Here is a 25,895-nt window from a genome sequence, read left to right on the forward strand (position 1 = left end):
GAATTATTTCCCCTAATATATGTGATCTCACAGTTTTCGAAGGTAGATGTGGAGCAGAACAATAGAGAAAAGATACTGCTTTGTCTCGAAATAAGAAAAGAATTATCAGCAGAACAGCATGGAGGAAATGGAAGCAAAAGGAGATTAAAAGTATTTTTATGTATGGAAATCCACTACAGAAATCATCATTGGTTCAAATCTCTCCATAAGCTGAGCAGGAGCTCTTCTGTTTATAATACGGGCCTACAAAAACGTCTCCTCACAACTTTTCACGTTCACATTTCACGTCCGTGAACGAACCGCCGTGAAAGACTCCAGAAGGGCTCCTTCTCCGCTTATGGAGAGATTTGAACCAAAGATGATTTATGTAGTGGATTTCCATACATAAAAATACTTTTAATCTCCTTTTCCTTCCATTTCCTCCGTACTGTTCTGCTAATAATTCTTTTCTTGTTTCGAAAAAAAAACAACAAAAACAAAAAAATCAGTATCTTTTCTCCGTTATTCTGCTCCAAATCTACCTTCGGAAACTATGAGATCACATCTTTTAGGTGAATAATTCAAATGCAGCTTCTTCTTTCGTATTAATGCCGCTGATTGTCGTTCTTTAGCGCTTCCTCTGATGTTGTCCTGGAGATACATAGACGGAGTCGATAAGCACTTCCCTTGTGTCATATCATATCAGTTGGCGTTACTCAGTCACTTCCAGGGTCATTACGATATAAGATTAGGATAATTCTTTGTAGCAATACATAAAACCCCATGAAAAGATTATGAGACTCCAGGAAAAGAATGTGAGTAAGACAGTTAGTAAATGTGATTCGCACAATGATCAAATCAAAACTTTCTGGTTTGTGGTGCAACTGCGTAAGCAGTTGCGCTCGTAGTGGAACCGTTGCTGGCTCCATCGGATTACTCACACGAGCGAGGGTCCCACCGCAACACTCCAAACACTTACGCAATTGCACCAGGTCGTTGGAGCTAACTCTACAATCGAGTAAAAACGATCTGAAGATTTCTGTAGTTGCGTAGGGGGGAACGCTGGAAGCGGCGCCGTGGACCCAGCGGTTGGGATTGCGATGGGACCATCCCTAGCTCCGGCGATGAATGGTGCCAGCGAGGGTCCCGCCGCGATTCCAATCGCCAGGCTCCGGCTCCGTGTCGCTGCGAGGACAATGCGAGTGCACGGAGCTACAGGTCATTTCGATTGGACTGGACCACATATTGTAATGGTAAAATCCTTCGCAAAAAAAAATCCCTGCACCGAAAAAATCATAACAGATTGGAATAAGTCAGATGTTGCAACGAACTTCAATATTTCACAGTCACAGAAGTTCTGTGACTTCGTGACAAAGCATCCGTCTACTCCCAACGTCAAAAGAGCTAGATCACCCTTCAATACAACTTCCACGGTCTGATTGTGACCTAATGATTACGGTGAGAAACAGCGGCCATCCCTGGTATTCAGGCCATCTTTTGAAGAGTAGGCACCCAAATAATAATCTCAAAGCAACGCATAAACGAATCTCTCACGGAAAGAGATGCGACGACCTTTTCGTACGAGTTGTGCTCGCTTAGTGGGTCCAAACACGATGCAAATCTTCCGGTCCTTTAATTTTCATCATTCTCCTTCGGTGTTCTTCCTCGGTTTCCTCACGTCTCTTTTATTTTTCTATTTTGAGTGTAATATACTGCAGTATGTAGATAAGTATGTGTGCATTGAAATTACGTAGCATTTCTTCCTTCTGTGTGAGTCTTGTGCGGCATTCAGTGACCATCTGGTTGTTGGGGTGAGTCTAAGCTATCTTTCTGTCCCTTTTTTCGACGACTTAAGTTTTCTAAAGTCGTTAGAGCAGCTTCGCCCGTTTGTTTCTGCTACTCCTACTTTCAGTAACAGTTTTGATCCTCTGTAAGTGGCTAACTTTGCTTTTGATTCCCGTTGTCTTTTTAACTTCATATTGATAATAATAGGATTTCATATTATTTTTCTTTTTGATGTTCTTACGTTGAATTTTATAGGAAGCTGTTTATCATTAATGAGAAGAATTGTTTATTCGACTTATTTTTGCAGATGAAATCCGTTGCAATGCTTCGATCTCTTTCTCGACTTGCTGGTAAAGCAGTGAAACTTAGTGCAATCAACCATGTCCCCGTTCGTGCCATATCCACATCATATAGAGGTGAGTCTTTCTTTTTTCTTTGACATAAAGTGTAGGGGAAAATGTAGTTTGGGGGGGGGGGGCACTCAATGGCGTCCTTATTTCTGGAAGCCCTCTCTTTCTTTTTCTCTTAGTAACTTTAGCTCACATGTCATAGATCCTCTAAGATTAATGCTTAGATCTTAGGGCCATGATTGATTTACTTATTTACTTCCAGAAATAAGGGCGCCATGAGTATCCCTCCCAACTACATTTTACACCCGCGCTCTTATTTCTGGAAGTAAATGAATTAATCAATCACAGCCATAAGACCTAAGCATTAGTCTTAGAAGATCTATGTCATGTAAGCTAGAGTAACTAAGAGAAAAGAGGAAGTCTAATCCTCTATTCTATACCTTGAAGAATTATTAATCATCACCGTATATGTTACGTGGCATTTTCTTGCCGCTTCTGAGCGATTCACGATTGATCGAAATTCCAATAGTGAAGGCGTATCTCGTACCGCTCATCCTGATACTGATTGATCGTTCATTGAAGTGTATCAATCAACAACAAATCTATAAAATTGGCTTAGAAAGTAATAGAGCGCTTTGTTTTGCGGTTTTAAACACATAATATGAACATGATTCCCATTTGTCAATTTTGGTTCTTGTGCAGAAATCAGTTCATTGAAGAAAGAACAAACAAAATGCATGCATTACACATACACTTATAAATATTATTACAATTTCTGAGCATACCTCATAGCTGCGGTGTGAAATGGCCCTTCGATTCATTTTCCCTGTGATTGTTTTTCATAGTTACAACTCTTTCTACGTGGTATATTATATTCAAATATTTCCATGTGTTTTTAACCATTAGGTCACCAATTTGAAGTATCTGCAAGATCAGTTTCTTCGGCTTCGGATGAATGGAATATTGTTACGTCTATGTTGTTGATGGTGAAAGTTGATGTTAACATTCTATCCGTACTTCCGAATTTTTCGAGTGATGCTGGAAATATGGCTGAACATTCTTGATAGACCTAGCGTTGCTAGATGATGAGTTTCTAACAGAATAGAGAACATTGCATCACTTTTCTTTTTGTCGTTCTTTCCTGTTTTATTTTTCATACTTCTCAGTGAGACGTTTTTTACCAGTTTCCGAATAACTTTGCTTATTTCAGCATTCAACGTTGCACCAGAATTGACCGAGGCACTCACCAGAGAGATCCAAGCTGAGCAGCAGCTTTCTCAAGAGAATCTTGGTGGTTCTGCTGCACCATCCTTCCATGGATTCAAGATTGCAACCAAAGACGCAGAGGTTCGTCTGACTAAGCAGTACGGAAAGGAGAAGTTAGTTCTGCTTATTACTCAGATCTTTTAACATATTGGATTAATTAACCTGAAATTTTCTATTCTTCAGCATCCTTGTTGTATTTAATGTCAATCACTCTGTCGATATGGATGAAGGATTTGAGGATGAAGCACAACCAGAGGTGTGTACTCTTTATCTTTACTGTATATCCTTGAGTTCGTAATTAATCTTGATTGCACCCTCTTCTTACGACTATGATGTTTAGGCAGCTCCTGTACCTGTAGCTCTGCCTCCTTTCACTGTTGAAATAACCAAGGGCAATGAGCGTCTGTGCTTCCACCTCGACTTGGTCGAGAGTGTTGATGTGCAGGGAGAATGTAAGTTTAATATTTCGAGCATTTTGTAGAATCGCTGAAAATTGAGAGCTCATGGTTTCTATTTCATCTTAAACTTTTTTTTTTAGACGATTTCCGAGTTGAAGAATTTTACGTGGCTCCGGCGGCTAAAGGAGAAGACGAAGATGTGGCATCGGAAGTTTACGCTAGCAGCGGGAAATACATCGATCCTGTAGGTTTTTTTTGAATATGAGTTGAATACATTTTTTTTTTGTGTTTTTTTTTTTTTGGGGGGTGGGGTGTTTTTTCCACAGATAGTAGTTTCAGAATACTCGTTGTTAATAGCACACGAATGAGAAACATTCTAGGATTTAGTATATTTGTTAGTGGGTTCCATGATTTTTTTAGTGCAAGCCTTAAGTTTTGGAATCCCACACGCTGCTTGTTGAAATCGTTTTTATAGTTGCTCATTACATCCCCTATTTAAGGCGAACTTAAAATGCAGACTAGACTTGTGACCATTACATTTCCTTTTATAAGTAAAATGTACAAGATTTGCACGCACTTGTCACGGCCATAAAGTCCAGCGGCCAGTGTCATTTATTTTTCAACGAAATCGCTTGAAATTGTTTCGCGGTGCTGGGGTACAGTAATTCCGCTTTCCAATTTTTGGGCTTCCTCATACCAATCGAGTACCATGGAGCCCTCAGTGCTTTTTTACGCTGGCGTACCGTGGGACCCGGCTTACCTCATTTCACCGCTTTGTGGCGCCGGCGCAACAATTCGACGCTATAGGACCGGTTTCACTGCTTTCTGGAACTTCGTTACACATAAACAAACACCCACGGTCTAAATGCGTTATTACATGGCATGGTTGTTTGGTTCTCATGTTTTCACCCATCTATAAGTCCTTAAATGTTGGAATCTCGACATTGTGTATTAGTTTCACTGAAACAACCTTTTGGACCGGTTAAAGGCATTTTTTTCGACTAGATTATTTACTCCAAGCGGGTGCAGCGCGGTCGGAGAGGTTAGGATGCGAATCCTGAATCGATGGATGATTCGAATCCAACCTAGTGCCAGTGCCTTGCACGCTGTTCCTTTATTCGCTCCAGAACTCGCATTTGGTAGAAGTATGGTGCCCACTTTATCGGTTTATGGATATTTTTCCATCATAACTGTAAAAGGTTCGAGTATGCAATATTTTTTTTTCATTCGTATTTGCACTAAGTTGACAAAAGCGCAAGAGACGGGTCTTAATGCTCCATTACACACTCTTAGGAAGTGCACTTAAAAGCTTCGTGTACATCGTTAGATCGTACACATACACCCTCAGTGCGTGGAAACTTGACTAGCCGACATATTTTATGAGTTGTTGAAGACCGAACATGCTAGGAAGAATAACGTCTTATCACATGGACCTTATTTGCATTATCTTGTCTTTTCACTAATTTTATTGCAGAGCCTACCATTTCTGTGATGTATTGATACAACTTGGCCTTTAATTTGTTCAACCCACTTTTTAAAAAAAAATTGCACTCATTGCAGGATTTGCATGACTTGCTGTTCGTTCGTTATCTAGAAGAGCGCGGATTCGATGCTCAGTTCTGCAAAACTCTTGTAGCCTACGCGACACACTACGAGCACTCGCAATATGTTGGTCTTCTGAACAAGATCAAGGCTTTTATTTCGAAGTAACTATCACGGTTCCAATTTCTTTGCACTTAGATTTTTTAGGCATCCACATTTCTCATATACATTAGGATCTGACATGCTATAATTTGTTGATGAATTGTTACTTTTGTTATTTACGTGTGAGAATTGTTTTGTTGAGAGGAAATAAAATTATCTTTATACGTTCAGATTTATGCAATCGGTTACGAATTCACAGCGTCACATGAAAAGCTTTAACCTATAGTCACCATTTTAGCGTTTTCTATTGTTTTGGCTTAAATTTGGTGTTCTCGTTGCAGGAACGGAGTACGCATTAAGTTGAGACCAATAGTGCATTTTTGAAGTCGTCTATAAATTTGCACACTCGATCCTTGTACTTGGGACATTTAATCTGAAAACTCGGCCTTAAAACGGGTTGCTTTAATCTACGGAAGGACGAACCTTAATGTAATCAAGTACGCTAAGTATGATGAAGACGTATTGTCCCTCCTGTTGAACGCACGATGCACGCTGATTCCGAAGTGTTTTGAATAGATCAACTAACTGAAAAGATATGAGCAGAGCTACATTTTTTTTTCGAGATTTGTGCAATTTCTTATTTGAATGGTGTCGTCTACATTTACTACAAAAAGTAGCTGTAGTTCGTTTTTCTGCTGAACTCACATCAATTTCTTTACAGCTAAATAGTCTTCTTAGAATAACATCAATTAACATGATGGTGCCAGTCCTGCCTATTCCAGCCGAACAGTGCATTATTATAGGTCCATTGTCGAGTTTGTCACCCTAAACCAGAACTGTTTATATAGTCTATCTTATTGATCTGTTCAGGTAAAATAATGAGAAAAAATCATCTTTTTTTTCATCAATCTGTATATATCCACCTGCTGGAAATCGTCATCGCATCGGCAGGCTAAAGCAACATCTCGGAGTGTTTGACTATATAACTAACTTAGTGCAAATCATACTCCATGGTGATTCATGCTGGAAGAGAGTGTAAAAGCGGGTAATCCATACTAGGCGTGCTGCTTGTCTGTAAAATCCCAAGTCCTGCTAATCTAACCTCACAAAAGCGATCATGAAAACGAAAGGATATCTAGGATACCGGCTGCACTCCCAAATTAGTCATGTCATTGTTTTATGAAGGCGTCGAAGGAGTTGCGGTCGTTGAGACGAGTCGGCAGTCGGCGTTGCATCATCTCCTTGCTCGCAGAGTCGAGTAGTGGTAGGTCGAACACATCCAAGAAAGTGTTTGTCGCAGTTGTGCCGATCCTGTATGGCAACTGGTTTACGTGCTGAGTCCATACTTCGTTTCCACAGCGAACAGTGTAGATTTCCAACACGGGCTGCGATGAAACCAAAAGTCCAAGTAGGTTTCTGTCCTCGATAATCATTGGCAAAAATCGCGTCGCTGATTTGAAAGCTGCGGCATCGTGCTTCATTTTGACGATTGAATTGAGATTCCATTTTGACATCTCGTGTACCGTTTGTGATATCTCTAGACGGTAACATTAGATCGAGTTCCGCTCACAGTCGGTGTTCCAGGAATGCTTCGGCAGGTGAACGCTGGTCAGGTGCAGACGGGCAGCGAGTGGATCGATATGCCATCAGAAACGTTTGTAGTGCGTCCACTGTTGGTTCCTCCCCCTTCAGCTTGGCAAGTCCTCTTTGTTCTGCTTGTCCATTGCTCAACGTTCTGCTTGTCATTGCTTTATGGATGGAACGGCGGCGTGCGAATGTGCAAGATTCCTCGGAAACTTCAGAATAAAGTGAACTGAGACGACATGAACTACGTTCCGTTGTCCGTGACGAGCGTCTCTGGATTTCCGAACTTGGCAAAGATGCACTTCCAAGATGGTACGCAGAGTTTCAGCATCCATTTTGGAGTTGCTGTTCAGTCCGCTGCGCGACCGCAGTAACAGCCGGGATCACAGCCTTTTTGCCTGGCCGAACTGCTGAGTGGGCAGCCTGAGTGTCCACTCAGCAGTTCGGCCAGGCAAAAAGGGCGAAGCTATTTTAAAAGTTGACCCTCGGTTCGACCCGCTTGGAGTCCGACCTAGAGTCCTTGTACCAGCGATTCGACCGGGCTTGGAGCCGGGGCTGCAGTTTTCGAGCAAAAATCGTTGTCCTCAGCAGTCCTTGTTGTAGTCCGCTGATTGCCAGTTCTTGTGGATGTCGTTACACCCGGAGATGAGAAGCTTTATTGAAGTCGAACACGAAGAAAGGAACAGAACGGAACAGAACATGTTCACGCAGAAACAACGGGGTGGTCATACAAGAATGCAACGTATAAAACGCGGGTTTGTTCTACGCGAATAACACCGTGAAATTCCCATCTTACAACACTCTCAATTGCGCGTTCAGTGACGCTCACAGCATTTTCTTCCTGGTTGTGAAATGCCCAGGTTTCCGAAGCATAGGTCTAAGCAAGAATTATAGTGGTGTTGAAGAGGTGAGCACGGAGCTCTTGGTCTTCTTCACCACATCCTCGACGCTCTTATAGGCTCCCCATGCCGCTCGCCTCCTGCAAAACTCGGTGGTCAGGTCGTTGTTCATGTTCGTTTCCCGACCCAGATAAACGTAGCTGGTGCATTTGGATATGCTCATTCCGTTGAGCGTGAATGGGGCATCCGAAACCCATCCGTTACGGATGAACATCTTCTCTCGCAGATTCAGTTCCAGACTGATGCATCCACATGTTTCGTTGAATTCGGTCAGCATTCGTTCCGCTTGACTGATGCTAGATGTTATCAGAACAATGCCATCAGTAAAGCGCAGATGGTATAGCTGCCGATCAACCTCCACTCCCATGTCGTCCCATTCCATTTCAATGCGTTCTCGAGGGTGACTGTGAATACTTTAGGCACTCTGTCAGACCTTTATCTTCACGTCAATGATGATATTCTTGTAGAATGGCGAAATTCTGGTTGTGAAGTTACTGTACAACTCTCGAAGTACCTTTATGTACTGAGTAGGGACGCCTTGGTTGTCCAAGCTTCCATGACGGTTTCCGTCTCAACTGAGTAGAAGACCTTCTTCATGTCGATGAAAGTGAGACAAAGCGGGATCTTGTACTTTCGTGATACCTCGATGAGTTTTGAAACGGTGTGAATCTGATCAATCAGGCTGACTCTTTCTCGAAACCCTGCTTGCTCGCATGCCTGTCCTTCACCCAAGACTTTTTTAATCACTATTAAAGATCGCTCTTGTAAAGAGCTTGTAGATGACGGACACAACAACACGGTATTGCTGGTCTTCCACTGTTCAGGAACCTTGCATTCCGACAGATAAAGTGTAAAGAGCCTCGTCAGAGCGTTGATGAGTACTGACGGAAGGTCCTTCAGGTGTTCTGGTCTTATTCTGTCGGGACCGCATGCCGCACGACTTCTTACCGACATGATAGCATGTCGTACTTCGCACGGGAGAACCCCTGGAATGACATTTCCATCCTACCTCAGGCGGTGAGAAGGCAAGTGGACATGGCTGTCGAAGAGATCAGAGTAGAAGTCGTAGATGATTTTCTCCATCCCCCTTCTCGATGCAATGGCTGTTCCTTTCGGGTTCCGAAGAGCAGTCATCTTTGTCTTGCGATTGGCAATCTCGACGGGCATAGTGGATGTTTCTTCCCACCTCTGCAGCTTCAGCCAACACTTCTGCTCTTTTCTCTAAGGTTTTCTGCTTTGCAGAAAGACGATAATGGAAGAGCTTAGAGAGAAGAGCAGAAGTGTTGGCTGAAGGTGGTTTCAAAATTCATCCTTCCTCATGCAGCGTGAGGGTCCAGTGGGCTGATCGTATTGCTCGTCGATGTTTTCCATTGCGAAATCTTCCCAAAAAGCGGTTAGCGTAGCGAAAGGGTACCAGACAACGATCGTTTTTAACGCTCTCTCTGAACTTTGCGAGTCTCCCTTTTCTCCCCATAAAACAAAGCATTTCTTGGAGCAAGCAATGGCCCGATACCGTATACGACTTTAGCACAACAACGACGGAAAACCTTTTACTGACTATGATGTGGTCATTTTCATTACGATACCCTCCACTGGGTGACTCTCACGTCCAACGTAGAAGGGACAACTTTACTACACCGGGCTTAGGAGTCACCGAGGAAGTCTCACAAATACTATCATAAATAGCTGCACTTTCGAACCACACAGTACTGTGTCTTTTTATTCATATCAAAAGTTGGTATAGTCGAGCAAAAACTATGGAAAGCTCGATGTAGTTGCGTGAGCGGTTGCCTTCAAAGCGGCGGGGTGGGGCCGGCCGTTGAGCCAGATGGACAACGCGACCTCAACCGCTCCTTCCACCGCGCCGTATTCGAGCGCAGCTGCTTGCAGAATTTGAGCAGAACTGGGGTTCAGGTCCTTTGAGCTGACTTCAATAATATGAAATACTTACGGTGACTTGACGAATCAGTCGAAGTACGTGACGGCCGCTCATTGGTAGACCGCGATCGGGCCAACTAGTCATATGCAGGACCTAAGGAAAAATGAACTTCTTTTTCATTTCTTCATGAGCGATGAAGAGTCATACCTTGACAATGTTTGAATTCGAACAACCCTCAGGTAGAACTTCTACAGTGTAGATCATGAACTTCCCTTCAGACTCTACCTGAAAGGGGATCTTTCTCATAAGTTGCCTCAAACGAAGTGACATTGTCAGAAATGAGGTAGAAATGCATTTTGTAAAGACGTTCCCATTCCCTCTACCTTGCTCTAACCGAACACGTATCGTGTCCGCCTGAGTGAACACTTTCGACAACCATAGAGTGAACGCCCATTTTTGACAAATGAAGATTTTTGTATCACTGTAACGATAAATAGTCGAGAAATCCATACCTTCTTAGTGTTAACAAACATTTTCCCGTAAGTTTGGTACTGCCCAGCTTCTAATGGCCAGTATTGAGTTCCTTTTATTTTACCGTCTTCAACAACCTGGAAGTGGCGATATTTAATCGGTACATGGTAACTTTTTTTCTAACATTCTAGGAGGAACCTCAATATTTCCATTTTATTTACTATTTCATTATTATCTTAATATTTTAATATTATTATTTTATTATTTTATTTCAAGGGCCCGTGGCGCAGTCGTCTAGAGGTCCGTTGTAGCCACACGGTCGTGGGTTCGAAACCGCTCTAATGCAAACTGACCTTTCATGGAGTCGAAAATTGTTGCCTGACTTATGCTAGATGATAACAACATTGATCCCCAATTATTTATACCAACACGCAGTCCAAAAAGAATTGAATCCAGTAAGCGTGTTTGAGCACCGAGTGGAGATACGCCAGTGGCTTTATTTTATTTAAAAGATATCGGAATAAAGCGCTCAGAGCCGAAGATCATGGTTACTACAGTAGGATGATGAGAATGGCTGAGTACAGGGACAGAGAGGCGAAATTGTGTTCCAAAAGGTGAAGAAGAGTCGACAGTACGACGAGTCGGAATGAGGTGTTCCTCATGACCCCTGGATCCAAGAGCTGGCATAGTCGAGTCAAAACGAAACCAAACCATCTGGAGACATCTAAAATCTAGATCATCTCGAAGCGGTGCGGTGAAGACAGCGGTTGGAATCGAGGTGGGACTATGACGAACTGCATGATGGGTGGGTGGCGGTAGCGTGGATCCTCACACGATCCCAACCGCTACGCTCCACCGCGCCGCTCGCAACTGTCCGCGCTTCATGTCGTTTCGACCCGACCATATGTGACCATATCGTTACCACCATCACATTTTATCGTCAGTCCGCGTTGGCAAATACTACGTTTTTAAACCTGCATCATATTCGGTAAGTAGAGGTCTGCACCTTTGTGAGATTAACTATATGTGGAGATCCTTCTTGAAAGACCATACGCCAAAAATCTTCAATGGTGTTGTCCAACGGGGCCTGAAAATAAGGAACAATGAGACATGATTAACCAACGAGCTCAGTTACATTGAACAGGTTAGAATGGCAAAAGCTCTGGGAAACGTAGGGAAATTTTTGTTGCTGTTTATTTTGAAGCTGCCGCTATACTCGGTCCTTACCGGTGATATAGTCGGGTCAAAGCGATTTGAAGCGCGGTTCAGTTGAGTGAGCGGCTGCATTTGAAGCGCCGCAGCGGTTAGGATCCACGTGGGACCATCGCAGACTGCAGCGAAGGTGCTGGTAAAGGTCCAGTACGCACCACCGAACCGCTTCAAACCCGGCTTTATGTCCTCTGGACTCAACTTTAACAACCACGATAGTTTTCGATGACTATTTATTTGATAAGCATTGATCGCGGGAAACATTATTAGTCGAAAGCCTTCGTTTCCGGCGCGTCCCACCTATCAAAACCAGAATCCGGGTTTCTAGTGTCGTCGTGTTTTGTCCAAACGAACATAATCATGTGGCGGCAGCAGCGCCATGAGAAAAGCCAGAATTTCCTGGGACTTGCCTGTGTACCGATAAAGACCTTGTCATGCCCTTCGAATTTGATCCAGTTCGCATGAATATAGTCTGTTGACGGTGGCACGTTCAGTGTAAGAATAACTCTTGTCTCATCCAAGCAAACAACGTCCTAAATTCCAGTTATCTTATGGAACAATCCAACCTTTCTGTGTTCTCGGATGAAAAGGAAAGAATCCTCTCATTTGCTTCGTGAGTACAAGTTCTTGGATTTTGACCGAGAAATTCTTTCGCATAGTATAAAGGTCCTTCTTGGAAACTTTCTATAAATGTCATGTTCCAATACCATATATCGATTTTTATCGGGATGTGCTTCAAAAGCTTTGTATTTGTACTTTTCATCCGGTGCTCGATATGACGAGAGACTTTCTTTAAACTGGCGACGGAGACCTTCTACACCTGGAATCCTGATGTTCAGACGCACAAAGTCATGGGGAACGCTATATCGTACCAACCCAATGTGGTGTAGGTCTCGACAAACGTATCCAGATGCTTCTCCACTTCAGGGCTAACACCACCACCACCACCTCCAGATTTTTTAATCGAGCCTGGCTAGAATAAGCACAAATTGCTGTTGCTCCGAGGAAGAAGTAATGGAAATGCTCACTCTCTTCACTGCACTACCACCACCTTCAGGCTCTTCATAAGTGGCTTCGATAACACGCGTTCGGCGACGAAGTTTTGTTGTCCGACCACCTTTTTTGTTGACTTTTGTAGCCATAGCGGGTTGGCTTCAAGTGTGGACACCAACTTCGTACACAACTTTTTGTATGAAAATGAACTAAACCGTGTAGAAGAAGCGCTTATATATTGATTGATAGTTCTATCAGTATTTTGCATTCAGTTTTATCGCTAATTCCCTGGATTGTGGTTGTTAGTGATTTAAAGATCACGAAAGTTGGTGATCTCTTTTGCTTAAAGGCATCACCCCACGAATCTGGGGTGGTACGACTTTCAGCCGGATAATCCCAATGCGAGATCGCAGATAGTGATTGATTCCGTTCATCTCTCCCAGTGTCGGTGTAAACGGACGACCCCGGAATGCTGTTTCTTACGACGGCCTCTGCTGCAATGCACAACCATTGCACCACGCCCTGGCTGCGATTCGTCCGATGGGTTTTCGACGAATCGCAGGCGGGAGCAGGGCGCAAGGGTTGCGCATTGCAACAGAACCCTTCGTAAGAAGCAGCGTTCTGGAACACAAGGAGAGATGAACGGAATCATCCTCTTTCCCACAATCTACGACCCCGTTAGGAATTACCCGCCTGAAACCCGTACCTCTCCAGATTCGTGGGTGATGCCTTTAAGATCCCCAGGCAGATTTGCCCAGGGTTCTAAACACGGTCTTCTCGCCTTCAGCGCAGACTGCCCGCAGAGTTCGCAACCGTCGCGGTATCTCGTCGGGAATCGTCGCTGGTATCGCGCGCTCGAAGCGGTGGAGCGTAGTGGTTGAGATTGAGAGGTCCTTGCTCACTGCACTAGTAGCCGCGACGGTCCCACCTCAATTCCAACCGCTTGCTTCACCGCGCCGCTTCGAGCGCAACCGCTTACGCAACTCCACCGTGCTTCGTGTCGTTTTGACCCGACTGTAGTTTTTATTCTTGTCTGATGTGTGTATTGCATCAGCCGTGCGAACACCATGAAACAACGCGCGTTTGTAAACGTTCATTTGATTTCCCATCTCAGGAACACCTCGTGCATATCGAGGGCAAAAACATCAACAGAACATGTTGTTTCTCTTCGAATAATTCGGAATTGACTACAATTATTGGAACAACAAACTTTAAAAAAAAAAGTTAAAGTGTTTGTAAACAGCTCATTACACAAAGACAGGCTTATGAAAATGTCGCTAAATGAGTGTGATATTTGTCTTTACCTTTCTAATGTTAAGTGACATCAATGTGATATTAATATTAAACTACGAAGGAACAATGAAAGAAGAAAGGTTGAAGTTTTAGATAATGACTTCATTACATTTATACTATATGAATATTGATCCTTTCATTATTTTCTTCTTACCGAAGCACAAGTTTCGAACTATAGCGTAAAATACACCGAAAAGTAACTGTCAACTTCTTAGAGATAAAATAGAATGATCTGTTCTAGCATTGTCATATTACGAAAAATTGTTCCAGGATAGTTCTGCAACGTCCATGAAATCAGCTTGTGATAGATCGTCCAAAGGTAGGAAGTAAAGTGAGGAATCATCACTTGAGAATGGATGATGGTTTTGTCCAAGATCAGTTTGATCTGTACAAGCGGGAAGAGAGTTGTCCAGTTCCTGAACTTTCGTTTTCAATCAATTCAATCACTTTCACTTTTTGGGTTCCATTTGTTTTACTCAATATAGTCGGCACTGGTTGTGTTCAACCAGGGACACCGCGACGCGCCCGTAACGCAGACCCTTCCCTTACAAGCGAATCGCGCTCACCCTGGTCGAACCCGTCCGGTGCTTACCGGTTACGTACCTGTTTACTGGATCGATATTCTGCAGTTACGTACCTGTTCACTGGATCGATATTCTGCCAGAGAATACAGAGGCGGTACTCCATTTTCAGTTGGACTGCTATCTACAGCTACCTGTGTGACAGTAGATATGCCATTTTCCTCTTCACCTTCTAGGACAGTAATACTTCGTAATGAATTTTTTTTCGTTATGATATTACTAACCCACCTTGTTCAGCTAATGGGATACCAGTGAGGTTGGAAAATTGTTGAGGGGCTTGTGCTGTATTGCACTCATAAAAATCCTGTTTGTAAGCTCCTGAACACTACTCAGATCACAACTCACAAAAATTCTAAAGTTGAATAAGAAATATAGGAAAGCGGGCGGTGGATCAAATATGCACATCAAAGTCGCAGTGATTCGTTGATTTTAAAGAAAAACAGCTTAGTTTTTTCTGGATCAAGCGTCGTGACTTTACCGGAAACTCTACATACCCTCTCCATCGAGCACATAGCTTGGGAAAGAAGTGATCTCAGATAAATCCACAGATGACATGCAAGGTTGCAATCCAGTCAGGATATCTTGACCCACTTCTAGCGGCTCATCTGAAGTATAGTAGGATCGAAACGACATGAAGCACGGTGCAGTTGCATAAGCGGCTGCGGTTCGGAGCGGCGCTGTGGAGAAAACGGTTGCGATTGAGGCGGGGGTATTGCGAAGTGCAGGAAAGAATGGTCCCAGCAAAGTCCTCCTATGGTCCTAACCGCTACGCTCCAGCGCATCGCTTCGAGCACAGCTGCTTACGCATCTGCATCGTGCGTCATGTCGTTTTGACCCTACGGTAGGGCAGAGCGGTTCTCTTGGTTCTGCATGAGACGGACGAGAACGCTACTAACATTGTACAGACGGTATCGAAAATTCAAAGTTCAAACGGAAGAGTGCGCCCTCAAAGGAGAGCAGAAGGGACGCGCGCGTGTGTGTGTGAGAGACAGAGGAACAGCGCGCGTTGTGACGGATGCGTCGCGCCCGCCCAGTTGAACACAGTCCTGGCTGCAGATAGACAGATTTAATTCTAAAGAACTGTAAAACTCAACAGAAGAAAAAACTCACGCGTGGTACCAAATCCGTACACAACGTCTGTGAAGTCATCAGAGATGTCACGAGAGTGAAATGATGCTGTTTTTAATGCCGGTGTTCCAGCATCACAAGCCTCGTCGGGAATTTGAGGCAAAGAATATCGAGACGACAATATCTCACCATCTTTCGCTACAGACAAAGAAGCTGTGGCGGGAGGCGGTGTTTTTGGTGAACTTGGAAATTTTACTTCTCGGACATATTGAGAGTTGACTGGTTTACGAGTATTAGGATGCTTTTTTCGGAAAATATCGTATGGTTCCCAAGTACGCGGTGAAATTGGTGGACGGCGTGAGTTCCGACACACAATCATTCTCGCTTGATAACGTAGTTTTTCAGGTGATGTTGCACCAATGAGATCCTGGAATTTTTTCCGACTCACGATATAGTCTGAACTTAATGAGGCCTGATGAACTCAACTCACCTCGAAGAAGACAGTGAACGGTTTGAGAAGTTTCGAAAAGTAAGCCGTGTTCACATCCAAAAGTTTTGCGCAAAACGAAGTCGCTGGTGTTCTTAAGAATGATTTTGTGTGAAAATCAATTAATTAATTAATTTTAAGTAATCTAGCGAGTAATTTAGTTTCAGTAGAGAGTTACCTAAGCACTATATGATGAATGAGTGAATTCGCTCTTTCTCCTTGTGTGACATCAAAATCCACTAACTCGCTGTTACAAAAACAAGAATGGGAGAGAGCGCTTGAATTAAGCTGAAACTGAGTTTACGCATTTTTGAACTAAAATGTTCAAAAAAGGTAAAAGTGATACTCGGATAAATAAATCATGGTCTTTTGCGTAAATTGCGTTGATCAAGTCGAAAGGCACCGAAACGGTGGATACATATCTGTGACAATGGATTATTAGTATCTAATAACATTTATAGTAATGATTATCACCTCTTACATTCCCTTTGAGTGTTTATACAATAACGAATGCTTGCGAAATATCGACAGATGTATATCGAATTAATCTTCTGCTTTGTTGATCTCATAGGAAATATTACAGGTGCGGTCGACACCTAAAATCTTGTGTTTATGTTTACAGTCGGGTCAAAACGACATGAAGCTTGATGCAGTTGCTCAAGCGGCTGCCCTCGAAACGGCGCGTTGCGGCTAGCGGTTTGGATCGAGGCGGGACCATCACAAACCGGCGAGTGGTGCTAGCGAGGATCCCACCCCGACCGCAACCGCTACGCTAATCGCACCGCTTCGAGAGCGACAGCTTACGCAGCTGCACCGGTATTCAAGTCGTTTTGACCTGAGGATAAGAAGATCTACTATACGTTAAAGAAGATAAACAAACATAGAAGCATCCCAGTTGAATGGAGTAGAACGGAAAGCACTCTGAACACGGAATACGGTGCTTAGCATTCACAATCTTCCAAGGGAATCGTTTATTAGCATTGCCTAAATTGTTTCCGTTATTATCCATTGATTTTCAACTAATAGTAGGTAGAGGCGGGTGTAGCGCAGACAGATGGAGGTTCTGCTGCGACTGCACATTCGACTCTTGGCCCCAGAGCCCTGAGCCACGCAAACCTTCCACTTCCATTTCTACGGTTTCTCCTCCCAAACTGGTCCCAGACCAGTCTGGGAGGATAAAAACACTTAATTCACACACCGTCTAGCACCCGCCTATGTAGCCGCTATGTAAGCTGCACACGCATTCACGAAGATCAAACGAATCCGAGTTGAAGTCGAACGCAAATGAATTGATCAACGCTGTTCACCTAATAATTTATCATTCAATAATGGCAATGAGGGGCGGGTGTAGTGTAACGGGTAGAGGTTCCACTGCCTGCACGTTCGATCACAGGTTCGAATCCGCCCTAGTGGTCACCAAGCCTTTCATCCCTCCGGGGTCGATAAAGTGGTACCAAACCTGTCCGGGAGAATGAAAACACTGACTTGACACATCGGCTAGCCACCGCAAGTCATTGTATAGGCCAGTTACACGTTCGTAAACCTCAGACGATTCTGAATTGAAGTGAACGTTGGGGCGGATCCCAAGCGGATTGGTTAACGCCAGAAACTTTATCTTTTATCCTTTAATCGTTGTGAGAAAAACTCCGAGACGTAGTCATCAACTCTCCATAGTAGGTCCATTGACGGTATAGCGGCTGCGCTCGAAGATAAGTACGATTGGGATCGAAGCGGGAAAGGGTTTGGGACTCGCTAGGTTCTGCCTTGATCGAACCGCTACGCTCCGCCGCGCCGCCTCAAGCGCAGTCTGCTTGCGCGGTGGCATCGAGCTTCAGGTGGTTTATGACCCAGCTACAACGGCTACCCACCAAGATGTAGTGCCCATGCTAATTCCACTTTATTTGCTCGGGTGTGGAAGCTCTCCATAATTCACCAAACTTTTGTTGGATCTGCGAGCCTTTGTTATCCATTGGTTTTGCTAGTACCTGTCGAAGATAAACTCCACGTCATTTACCACGCTTTCCCTACAGTTGTTTCGCGTACGAGTCATTATTCTTTCTTCCATTATCTTCCCATCGCAAGGCCGCATAGTGGTCTTTTTCAGTGTAATAGATGAAGGTGAAGTAATGTAAGGTTCTGTGAGTGTTTCATTACTTTATGAAGTCTGTGCTTATCAGTGCTCTTTCCTGTACGCTTGACAAAATAATCTTATTGAAAAGATCACCTTTCATTCACTGATATTAAACAGCGAAAAGTGTTAGTTTGTAATCGGCACCAAATATGTCTATCCGACTGAGCTCAGCGCACACACTTTCTCTCTTTGACAAGCATTCCCTCCACCTCTGCTCTGCTTCTCAATCAGAGAAGAATCGCGCCCTTCCGGTTAAATACACTCCACGCTAACTGTAAAGGTCAAGACGACATGAAGCACGGATGTAGCTACACGAGCGGTCGTGCTGGAGCGATGCAGTTTCCAAGTGCTCGCAGCGTCCTGCGAGTGGTCTGCTTGGCAATTTGCCAAAGTGACGTGAAGTGACACCAGCCAGACCGACATTGGCTCTTATTTCTTGTTTTTTTCTGTTTTTAGTGTTTTGTTTTCTTTCTGGTTTTTTCGTCTTAGGTTCTTGTTTTGTTATTGTTTATGTTTTGCTTTTGAAATTAGGTTCAAAATTGTATTTATCGCTGCGGTTGAAAACCGCGTTGCTCCAGCACTCGCTCGTGTGACTACACGAGCGGTGTGCTTGCTGCTTCATGTCGTTTTGACCCGACTGTACCTACAGTTAGCGAAGAGTGTATTTGACCGGATAAGTGTGATGCTTCACTGATTGAGAGACAGAGCAGAGGTTTAGGAATTGCATGTCGAAGAGAGACAGTGTGCGCGTTGAGCTCAGTCGGGTAGATATTTGGTGTTGATTATAACCTAACATTTTTCGCACCTTGATATCAAGCATAAATGATCTTTTCAATAAGATGATTTTGTCAAGCGCAGAGGAAAGCACCCTGATGATTATGGACTTAATAAAGTAATGAAAAACTCACAAAACCTCACATTAGCTCACTTTAGGGGAAAAATTTTGATATGGCGGGGGAGGCGCTCTTATCTTTAGACGCTCAATCTTACTTTTTTTCTCTTATTAACTTTAGCTTACATGTCATAGATCCTCTGAGACTAATGTTCAACCCTTAGGGCCCCGATTGACCCGACCTACTGAGTACCGTCATCCAACTACATTTTACCCGTTTGACCCGACTATACTTTTCGAATACCTCAAGTAACTCACACTGCTGTGTTTCCTTGCTGATAGTCCGCTTGATGGATAGACAAGGACTGGTATCTGTATCAGAACTCTAAATTAGATGTACTACGTTCTGGATACTTGAAGAACTGCGCTTTAAAACGTTATTCAAAGGCAGCATATCATGAAACTGATTATGTTTGAGTCTCGCTTTCCTCCCTGTACTTAAAAACAGACCTAGTTCTTGCGAGGTACAGTAGAACACGCCTTTCCTGCGCACGCACCGCCTCCAAGAGCGAGCGGACATCAATCAATGGGGTCTCCTCGGCAGGCTTTTTCAGGTGAAACCAGTGAGGGAACCGGAGCATGAGCGGCGTGTTTTAACGTCCCTTCTAGGAAAAAGGGCAGTCTCCACACCGTTTTTCAGGACGATTAGAGGGAATTGAGCGTGTCCACACCTATACTCTTTATATACAGCCCTACTCTACATTTCTCCACGGAGACCTCAACATTGTCGGTTTCGTGATACGCCGCCTTTAGCCCCAACCTCTTATCAAAGTAGCGTAAATTCATATACGCTCAAATTCGAACAGTTTTTTTAAAGGAAATAGTGAGATTTGCAGAAAATTTTCACTTTAGAGCATAGTCCCTCGCTGATGGAAGAGGGAACTCCCTGCAGCATTCAGGACAAGGTTTTGTCGTAGATTTTCTCCTCGAATTTTTGACCTCTTCTTGTTGGTTAATCTAAAAGTTACACTTAATCAATGAGGAAGGAACCTAGCTCTGAAAGACCTTTCTCGTGCGGAAATGTCTGGATAGTGTTGCTATCCACTGGAGAAGAACTGGTTCCTTCTGCAAAATTAATTTTAGGATTGCCAGTGTAGTTGTGCGTTGAACTACACTTGGGTCAAAATGACCTGAAGCTCGGCGCGGTTGCGTAAGGGGCTGCTCTCGATGCGGTGCGGTGGGATTGAGGTAGAATCCCTCTTCGGTGCTAGTCAGACCAGCAGAGATCAGTGCAGCCTGCAAGGACCACGCCTTGATCACAGCCGACAGCTCCACCGTACCGACTCGAGAGCATCCGCTTACACCGAGACTCTGGCGTCGACTATGGTCGGGTCAGTCGCACCGGCTACACTTTCAGATAGAATACTTTTTTCGACGCTCCATTTGGAAGGGGTTCGCTTCTTCTCCAAACTGAGGAGATAACAAGACTAACCGATATATACGACTAACTCACCTAGAAATGTAGTCAGATCTCCTTGCCGATTCTGTGCTTCACCCCTAGGAACAAACTGTAAATAAACAAAAGAAGTAGGAAATATAACATTTGTTTTTGTCAACAATTCTAATGCTATCAGTGAACTTCTAAGTGATATTTACTCTGCAAACAAAAGAAGCAAGTTATAACAGTCTTTTTCCTTGTGCGACAAAAGTTCATCTTTTTCTCACACAAGAACACTGCTGTGTGGTGCACAGCACCACTTTGTTCACAATGCTTTGAATGCACAATATGCACGGAAATTTAGGTGGCTAATGATGAAATACTGTCTAGGGATCGATCATCACTGGAAGTGAAACCTTTACAAAATTTAAGGAACAACGAATAACTTTATGGTTGGGTCAAAACGACATGAAGCACGGACAGTCGCGAAGGCGGCTGCGCTCGAAGCGGCGCGGTGGAGCGTAGCGGTTGGAATCGTGCAAGGATCCGTGCTACCACCATCCATTTCTGTAGTTCGCCATTGTCCCGTCTCGATTCCATCCGCTGTCTCCGCTGCACCGCCTCGAGCGCAGCCGACTGCGCAACAACTGTGTGCTTCATGTCGTTTGGACCCGACTATATTTAGTAGGGTCAGAACGACATGATGCACGGTGCAATTGCGTACGCGGCTTCTCTCGAGGTGGTGGAGCGCACTGGAACTGTTGCTGGCGCCACCCATCGCTGCAATTCGCAATGGCCCCACCTCGGTTCCAACTGCTGCCTCCTCCGCACCGTTTCCAGCGCGTACGCAAATGCACCGTGCTTCATGTCGTTTTGACCCGACTATACAGAGAACGCCCGACTCATATGATGTTATTCAGTTGTCGACCATTTACACCTACCAGTGATAATGAAAGATCAAAAGTGTCAAAAATTGAAAGAAAGTTAGAAGAAAGCTCATAACTTTACTTTAAAAAAAAGACACCTCTTGAATGACTGGTCCTGGAAGTTTTTTTTTTCTGAAATTCGTGTGCATTTTATAAGGAAAAGTGATGTAACCCACAAAATTTTAAAATAACCAAACCATCTAGAAAGGTGAAATTGTGGATATTAAGAGTTTTATCCTAAAATAATTCCCAAAAAATTTTGCCGACGTGTTCTTGGAAGAAGGAAGCGTATGCCTACAATCAAAAAAACTTGTTACAGCTCCAGCTCTTGGACGAGCGTAATGAAGAAATAACCTCGAAGTTCGAATTTTTAACCGTCGAATACATTCGGGTCAAAACTACCTGGAGCTCGACGCAGTCACCTAAGTAGTTGCGTACGAAGCGGCGCGCTTGGGATCGAGATGGGACCATCATAACTTCTCTGGGACTGCAGCGATGAGTGGAGCTGACAAAGACCCCTTCTCAACCGCCCGCTCTACCTAACTCTACATAATTTTAGTATTCAAAAGTTAAAATGTACAGCCAACAGTGCTAATGAGCAGTATTGCCTGCTCATTGTAACTGTCGAATACTAAAATTTATATAAGCGGTCAGAATTTAAATAGCACTTTCTGAGTCACATGTTCCGCACAACTCAAAGTTGTTCATTTTTCTTCACATTTTGCAGAGATTTCACTTTCGTAGGGAATCAAACCCTTGTATCCGTAAGTGTAAGTTGCATGTATACAATTAGAAGCAAGATGGTGACTTGTTCTCTGCAGTTCTCAGCATTTTCTCCGATCGTGCAACGATTTCGGCCCATCGAGTCCTTTCTGTCACAAACGGAAGTTGAACATATACAATATTCGAGTCAAAACAACCTGAAGTGCGGCGCACCTGCATAAGCGGCTGAGTGGCACAATGGAGGTGGCGAATGGGATCGGGGTGGGACCTTCGCCTGTAAAGTATCTTCGTGCTAAGGATATGGGTATGGGTCCCATCCCGACCGCAACAGCCAACCTAGTTCCGCAATTGCGGCGGGCATCACGTAGCTTTGGTCCGACTATAATTGACACACGGCACATCTTATCATGTTATACTTCGTTCCTCACATTACGATCGGCTTCAAGTGAACTGTGACGATGCGTTAAGGGGTTGCGCTTGTGGTGGGAGCCTCGCTTCTTCCAATCAGCTTTCGGAGATCAGCGAAGGTCCCGCAGTTTCGCTTCGAGTGCAACCACTTACGCATAAAACCACAAGCCAGGACGTTTTGAACCAACTTCATCAACGAATCGTTGGGTTCAAGCACTACGCCTGGCTTGGTTGCTACCTTCAATGCTAAGGATACTTAGTCAATCACCTTTGAAGACAGGACCTTTGTTTTGTTCGTATTCTCCCTTTTGCGAGACTAAGCTAGGTATGTTCTTTTCAGAACTAGAACATGTTGCAACCAAATAGCTTAAGCTTAAACGCATCTCGCGATTAAGATTTTTCTCCCTTATTGATAGTTGATTCTAACGTCTATAAATGGATTCCTTTCGCAGAACAAATTTTCAAAGACTACGAAAAAAAAAACAGCAATGTTCCTTACCTGAGGTCACGACTCTTTCCATGACAATAAAGTCATTACTTCTTCACTGACAACTTTCAAAACACTTGCAATACTGTTCTATATATAAAGAATCTTTTATCGGAACTAATGAGTTCCTCTACAGCACAATTTCTAAAAAGCATCAAAGAAAATCCTACATCACTTAATACTGGACCCGAAAAATAGCGATGATTATGACATGAGTTGAACACATGGCTCGTATGATATACATAAAATAAACATATTGACTTGTAAACACATTTTTAGAAAGAAAAATGGAATCAACTAAGTTCGAAGCCGGTCTCCGAATGAATCGCATAACGTAACTTCGACAGCAGCACCGATTTTTTATTGTAGTTCGGCAATTTAAGAAGGTTGAAACAAGTCGAAGCTGCAAAACATACTACTTCTTTAAATGCTCTCTTGGTTAGTAATAGTAGAATGAGAAATGAAAATATTCAGCATAAACAAAATAGATTATTTACTGATATTTTCGTTACCTGTTGGCAGTCGTGATGACGACTGGCTCTTCTTCAGGGCAAGAAAACCTCGTACGACGCTGCCTAAGGTATCTCCTTGGTCCTGAAAGACGACAACATCTTGTGAAGTGAACCTATTCCAACAAGGATTTCAAAAGTGGCGTTTATGGACAGATCTCCTCGAAATTCCTTACAAGTTTAAAGCTTTCTTCAAGTCCAGTATAAAGACGAATGCAATTGTAATGTACCTGATCATCTGAAACCTCAACACAGCGAATGGAGAATGGCGGTTCAAGGTACGAGAATCCCAACAATGGTGGACGTGAGCAACTCGTGACGAACTTCAGAAATAATTGATAGTAGGAAACGATAAAATTGTAAAGTAATTGTAAAAGAAATTGGGGAGCACACATATTTACCTTGAGAAATAGCCTTCTCTCATCTGGGGTGAAATCCTTTTCAACAATTTCCCATAGCCATTTGATCAACCTATGGCTTCCATGGAATCCCCCATAGTATTGAACATGTTTCTTCAAATCTGCCATGTCAATGTCACTGAAAATAAGAAAGAAAATATGCAGGAAAAAACTATTCCAAATAAACGCACCCAAACGTTCAAATATGTTTGAAGGGAGATAGGGCTGAACTGATGCAGAAACAAATACCTACTAGAGAAAAAGTTATGACTAATGTCACATTTTTGAAAATTTAACGTTTCGAGCAGGATTTGAAAGTATCTAAAGTTCACCTCGTGTAGCCGCTAATGATGAACTGAAGCTCATGGGGGGCAAAAAGGAACAACCATGCTGGATTCAGGACAGACTGAGCCCCCGCCACAAAAGCACGACATTGTTGCTTAGTCTGAGAGAACACACGGTGATGAGCCATTCTGTGCACGTAATCGATCCTAAACTGGCAGTTTTTCTTCTCTCTTCTTCTTATCTGGATGTTACAAACTAATTCCCCTACTTATTCTCATTAGTGACCTGTATTGTTCGACCGCCAGGGATTAAATCCACAGTGTTGATCTGAAACCATGACCATGAAATTCTTTATGAAAGGGAAGTTCAGGACAGAATCACAAAATTATGTCTGATTAGGACAGGTCTGATTTCACTACGTTGAAGTCACCACCCGCTCATAGTTGCTAGAATCACTGTGGGCCTAACAACCAAATAACAACCAAAAATATCACTGTGGCCTTGTTTGTTCTACAATGTCTCTGCATAGTCACTGTAATATTGAAGAATATTCGAGAAAGTTTATATTCCGATAAAATGCCACTCATATGATGAAGAACTGAGTAATACGGAATAAAATCAAAATAAAAAAAGGAAATAAACACTAGTAATGGCAAGAAAACAAGAAAGTAGAACGGAATAAAGTATAAAAGGCATTTACAAAGGAAAAAGTAGCTGTCCTGAATGACCTCAGGCTTCATATATAACTAGTTAGTACCTCCTCTACCAGTAAGAGAAGAATCCTTACAGCTATGTCTAACTTGTCTTTTCTTATGGTTTGCAAACCAAGCCGGGCATTACGCTGCAGCGACTTTCAGTCACACTTCTTTTTACCATTCGTTTTCATTCGTTTCCGAATAAAAAAAAAGATGGTATGGTGAAGAAATCCAAAGCATTTTGCTGCAGTTACTTTTTTGGGACTATTTAGTACAGGTGATTGGCATTCATCGTTAGCTGCTTCATTTTACACAAGGTATAGAAATCACCTTGCCCATGAAGTCCTCGTCTATGGAAAATGTCAGTGAAAGGTCGCTTACGTCACCGTTGTACTTTTTAACAAAGGTAAGGTTGCGGTATAGCTCAGGATCCAGTTGTGATAATTCGTCGAATGCACATAAGCGTCGTCCACCAAGCATCTTAACAGGTCTTTACTGTTTCACTGATCCAGAATATTACAATTGATGAAAAGAAATGAACGAAACATAATTTCCACTGTAATTTAACCATGAAAAACTTTACACTGAAAAAAATATAGGTAAAATCTTACTGCAGCCAACAAGACAGGCGCGAGCTGCACGTCTACCACAATCCCTTCATACACAGCCTTAGCCAAGATCCTTCCTACAAATTGGAACAATGCCAAGTGATCTTCATGGACACTTGAGGTCGATGACGGATACAGCACGCCAGCTGCTGTGCTCTGTATTGGTAAAAGCATAAGACACATGGAAAAGTAATTAGGTCTGTTTTAAGTAAAATCTCACATGAAACAAATTTAGTGCTGGATCAAAGACTTGCTTGATAGTTAGCTCTAAAAATTCTTTGAACACGCCATCCTGGTCTATACCCGCTTCGTCAAGACCCTGAACTTTTGTCTCAATCTGCTTAACGTTAGAACAACGGCAGAATATGAAATGACATGTAACAAGGAACGAACTTGTTGGTTAACAAATTTCACGCGAATGGTCGACTTCAACGCCCGCGTGGACAACATTGACAGCTGCCTATAACCATCTTCAACTAGTCGATTTCGAGCTACCGTAATCAAAGTGGCTGTGGATTCGATGTTTGCCTAAAAAATGAAAGATAGTGGTATTAGAAGTGCTCGTTGCG

The 25,895-nt window shown here is 43.2% G+C and overlaps 4 protein-coding genes across 6 annotated transcripts in view; 1 reads left to right on the forward strand and 3 right to left on the reverse strand.

Annotated features, from left to right (window-relative positions):
• Window positions 1-1,079: 1,079 nt before the first annotated feature.
• RB195_009329 (uncharacterized protein) lies at window positions 1,080-5,488 on the forward strand (the record flags this gene model as incomplete). Of its 2 annotated transcripts, XM_064189839.1 has the most annotated exons (9): window positions 1,080-1,232; window positions 1,483-1,577; window positions 1,772-1,790; window positions 2,072-2,180; window positions 3,325-3,493; window positions 3,564-3,636; window positions 3,721-3,832; window positions 3,919-4,022; window positions 5,339-5,488. In XM_064189839.1, the coding sequence occupies 9 exons, from the start codon at window positions 1,080-1,082 to the stop codon at window positions 5,486-5,488; spliced, it is 984 nt and encodes a 327-aa protein (XP_064047421.1). The 2 variants fall into 2 exon arrangements, with proteins under 2 accessions (XP_064047421.1, XP_064047422.1); XM_064189838.1 differs by lacking the exons at window positions 1,483-1,577; window positions 1,772-1,790.
• Window positions 5,489-5,777: 289 nt separating this feature from the next.
• RB195_009330 (uncharacterized protein) lies at window positions 5,778-12,606 on the reverse strand (the record flags this gene model as incomplete). Its single annotated transcript, XM_064189840.1, has 11 exons — window positions 5,778-5,855; window positions 5,906-6,007; window positions 6,128-6,247; window positions 9,857-9,937; window positions 9,992-10,069; window positions 10,297-10,392; window positions 11,262-11,342; window positions 11,875-11,997; window positions 12,172-12,284; window positions 12,341-12,437; window positions 12,493-12,606. The coding sequence occupies 11 exons, from the start codon at window positions 12,604-12,606 to the stop codon at window positions 5,778-5,780; spliced, it is 1,083 nt and encodes a 360-aa protein (XP_064047423.1).
• Window positions 12,607-14,001: 1,395 nt separating this feature from the next.
• Window positions 14,002-22,075, reverse strand: RB195_009331 (uncharacterized protein; the record flags this gene model as incomplete). 2 transcript variants are annotated; one of them, XM_064189842.1, is made up of 16 exons in its annotated part: window positions 14,002-14,166; window positions 14,388-14,503; window positions 14,560-14,649; window positions 14,826-14,936; window positions 15,442-15,826; window positions 15,890-15,980; window positions 16,065-16,174; window positions 16,233-16,308; window positions 16,361-16,482; window positions 16,767-16,870; window positions 17,372-17,440; window positions 17,820-17,871; window positions 19,168-19,234; window positions 19,757-19,866; window positions 19,915-19,974; window positions 21,968-22,075. In XM_064189842.1, 16 exons carry the CDS (start codon window positions 22,073-22,075, stop codon window positions 14,002-14,004), a joined length of 1,836 nt encoding a protein of 611 aa, XP_064047424.1. The 2 variants fall into 2 exon arrangements, with proteins under 2 accessions (XP_064047424.1, XP_064047425.1); XM_064189841.1 differs by lacking the exons at window positions 17,372-17,440; window positions 17,820-17,871; window positions 19,915-19,974; window positions 21,968-22,075 and having other exon boundaries at window positions 19,757-19,804.
• A 1,049-nt stretch (window positions 22,076-23,124) lies between these two features.
• Window positions 23,125-25,895, reverse strand: part of RB195_009332 (uncharacterized protein) — a gene marked incomplete at both ends in the record, with an annotated part of 8,675 nt that continues 5,904 nt past the window's right edge. Inside the window, 10 exons of the mRNA XM_064189843.1 lie at window positions 23,125-23,234; window positions 23,344-23,425; window positions 23,571-23,663; window positions 23,742-23,877; window positions 24,071-24,229; window positions 24,292-24,350; window positions 25,049-25,198; window positions 25,330-25,482; window positions 25,547-25,645; window positions 25,720-25,854. Coding sequence (XP_064047426.1) covers window positions 23,125-23,234; window positions 23,344-23,425; window positions 23,571-23,663; window positions 23,742-23,877; window positions 24,071-24,229; window positions 24,292-24,350; window positions 25,049-25,198; window positions 25,330-25,482; window positions 25,547-25,645; window positions 25,720-25,854 — 1,176 coding nt within the window. The remainder of the gene's footprint in view (window positions 23,235-23,343; window positions 23,426-23,570; window positions 23,664-23,741; window positions 23,878-24,070; window positions 24,230-24,291; window positions 24,351-25,048; window positions 25,199-25,329; window positions 25,483-25,546; window positions 25,646-25,719; window positions 25,855-25,895) is intronic.

The sequence above is a fragment of the Necator americanus genome, chromosome III, assembly GCF_031761385.1.
Source record: "Necator americanus strain Aroian chromosome III, whole genome shotgun sequence".
In the NCBI taxonomy this organism is placed as follows: domain Eukaryota; kingdom Metazoa; phylum Nematoda; class Chromadorea; order Rhabditida; family Ancylostomatidae; genus Necator; species Necator americanus.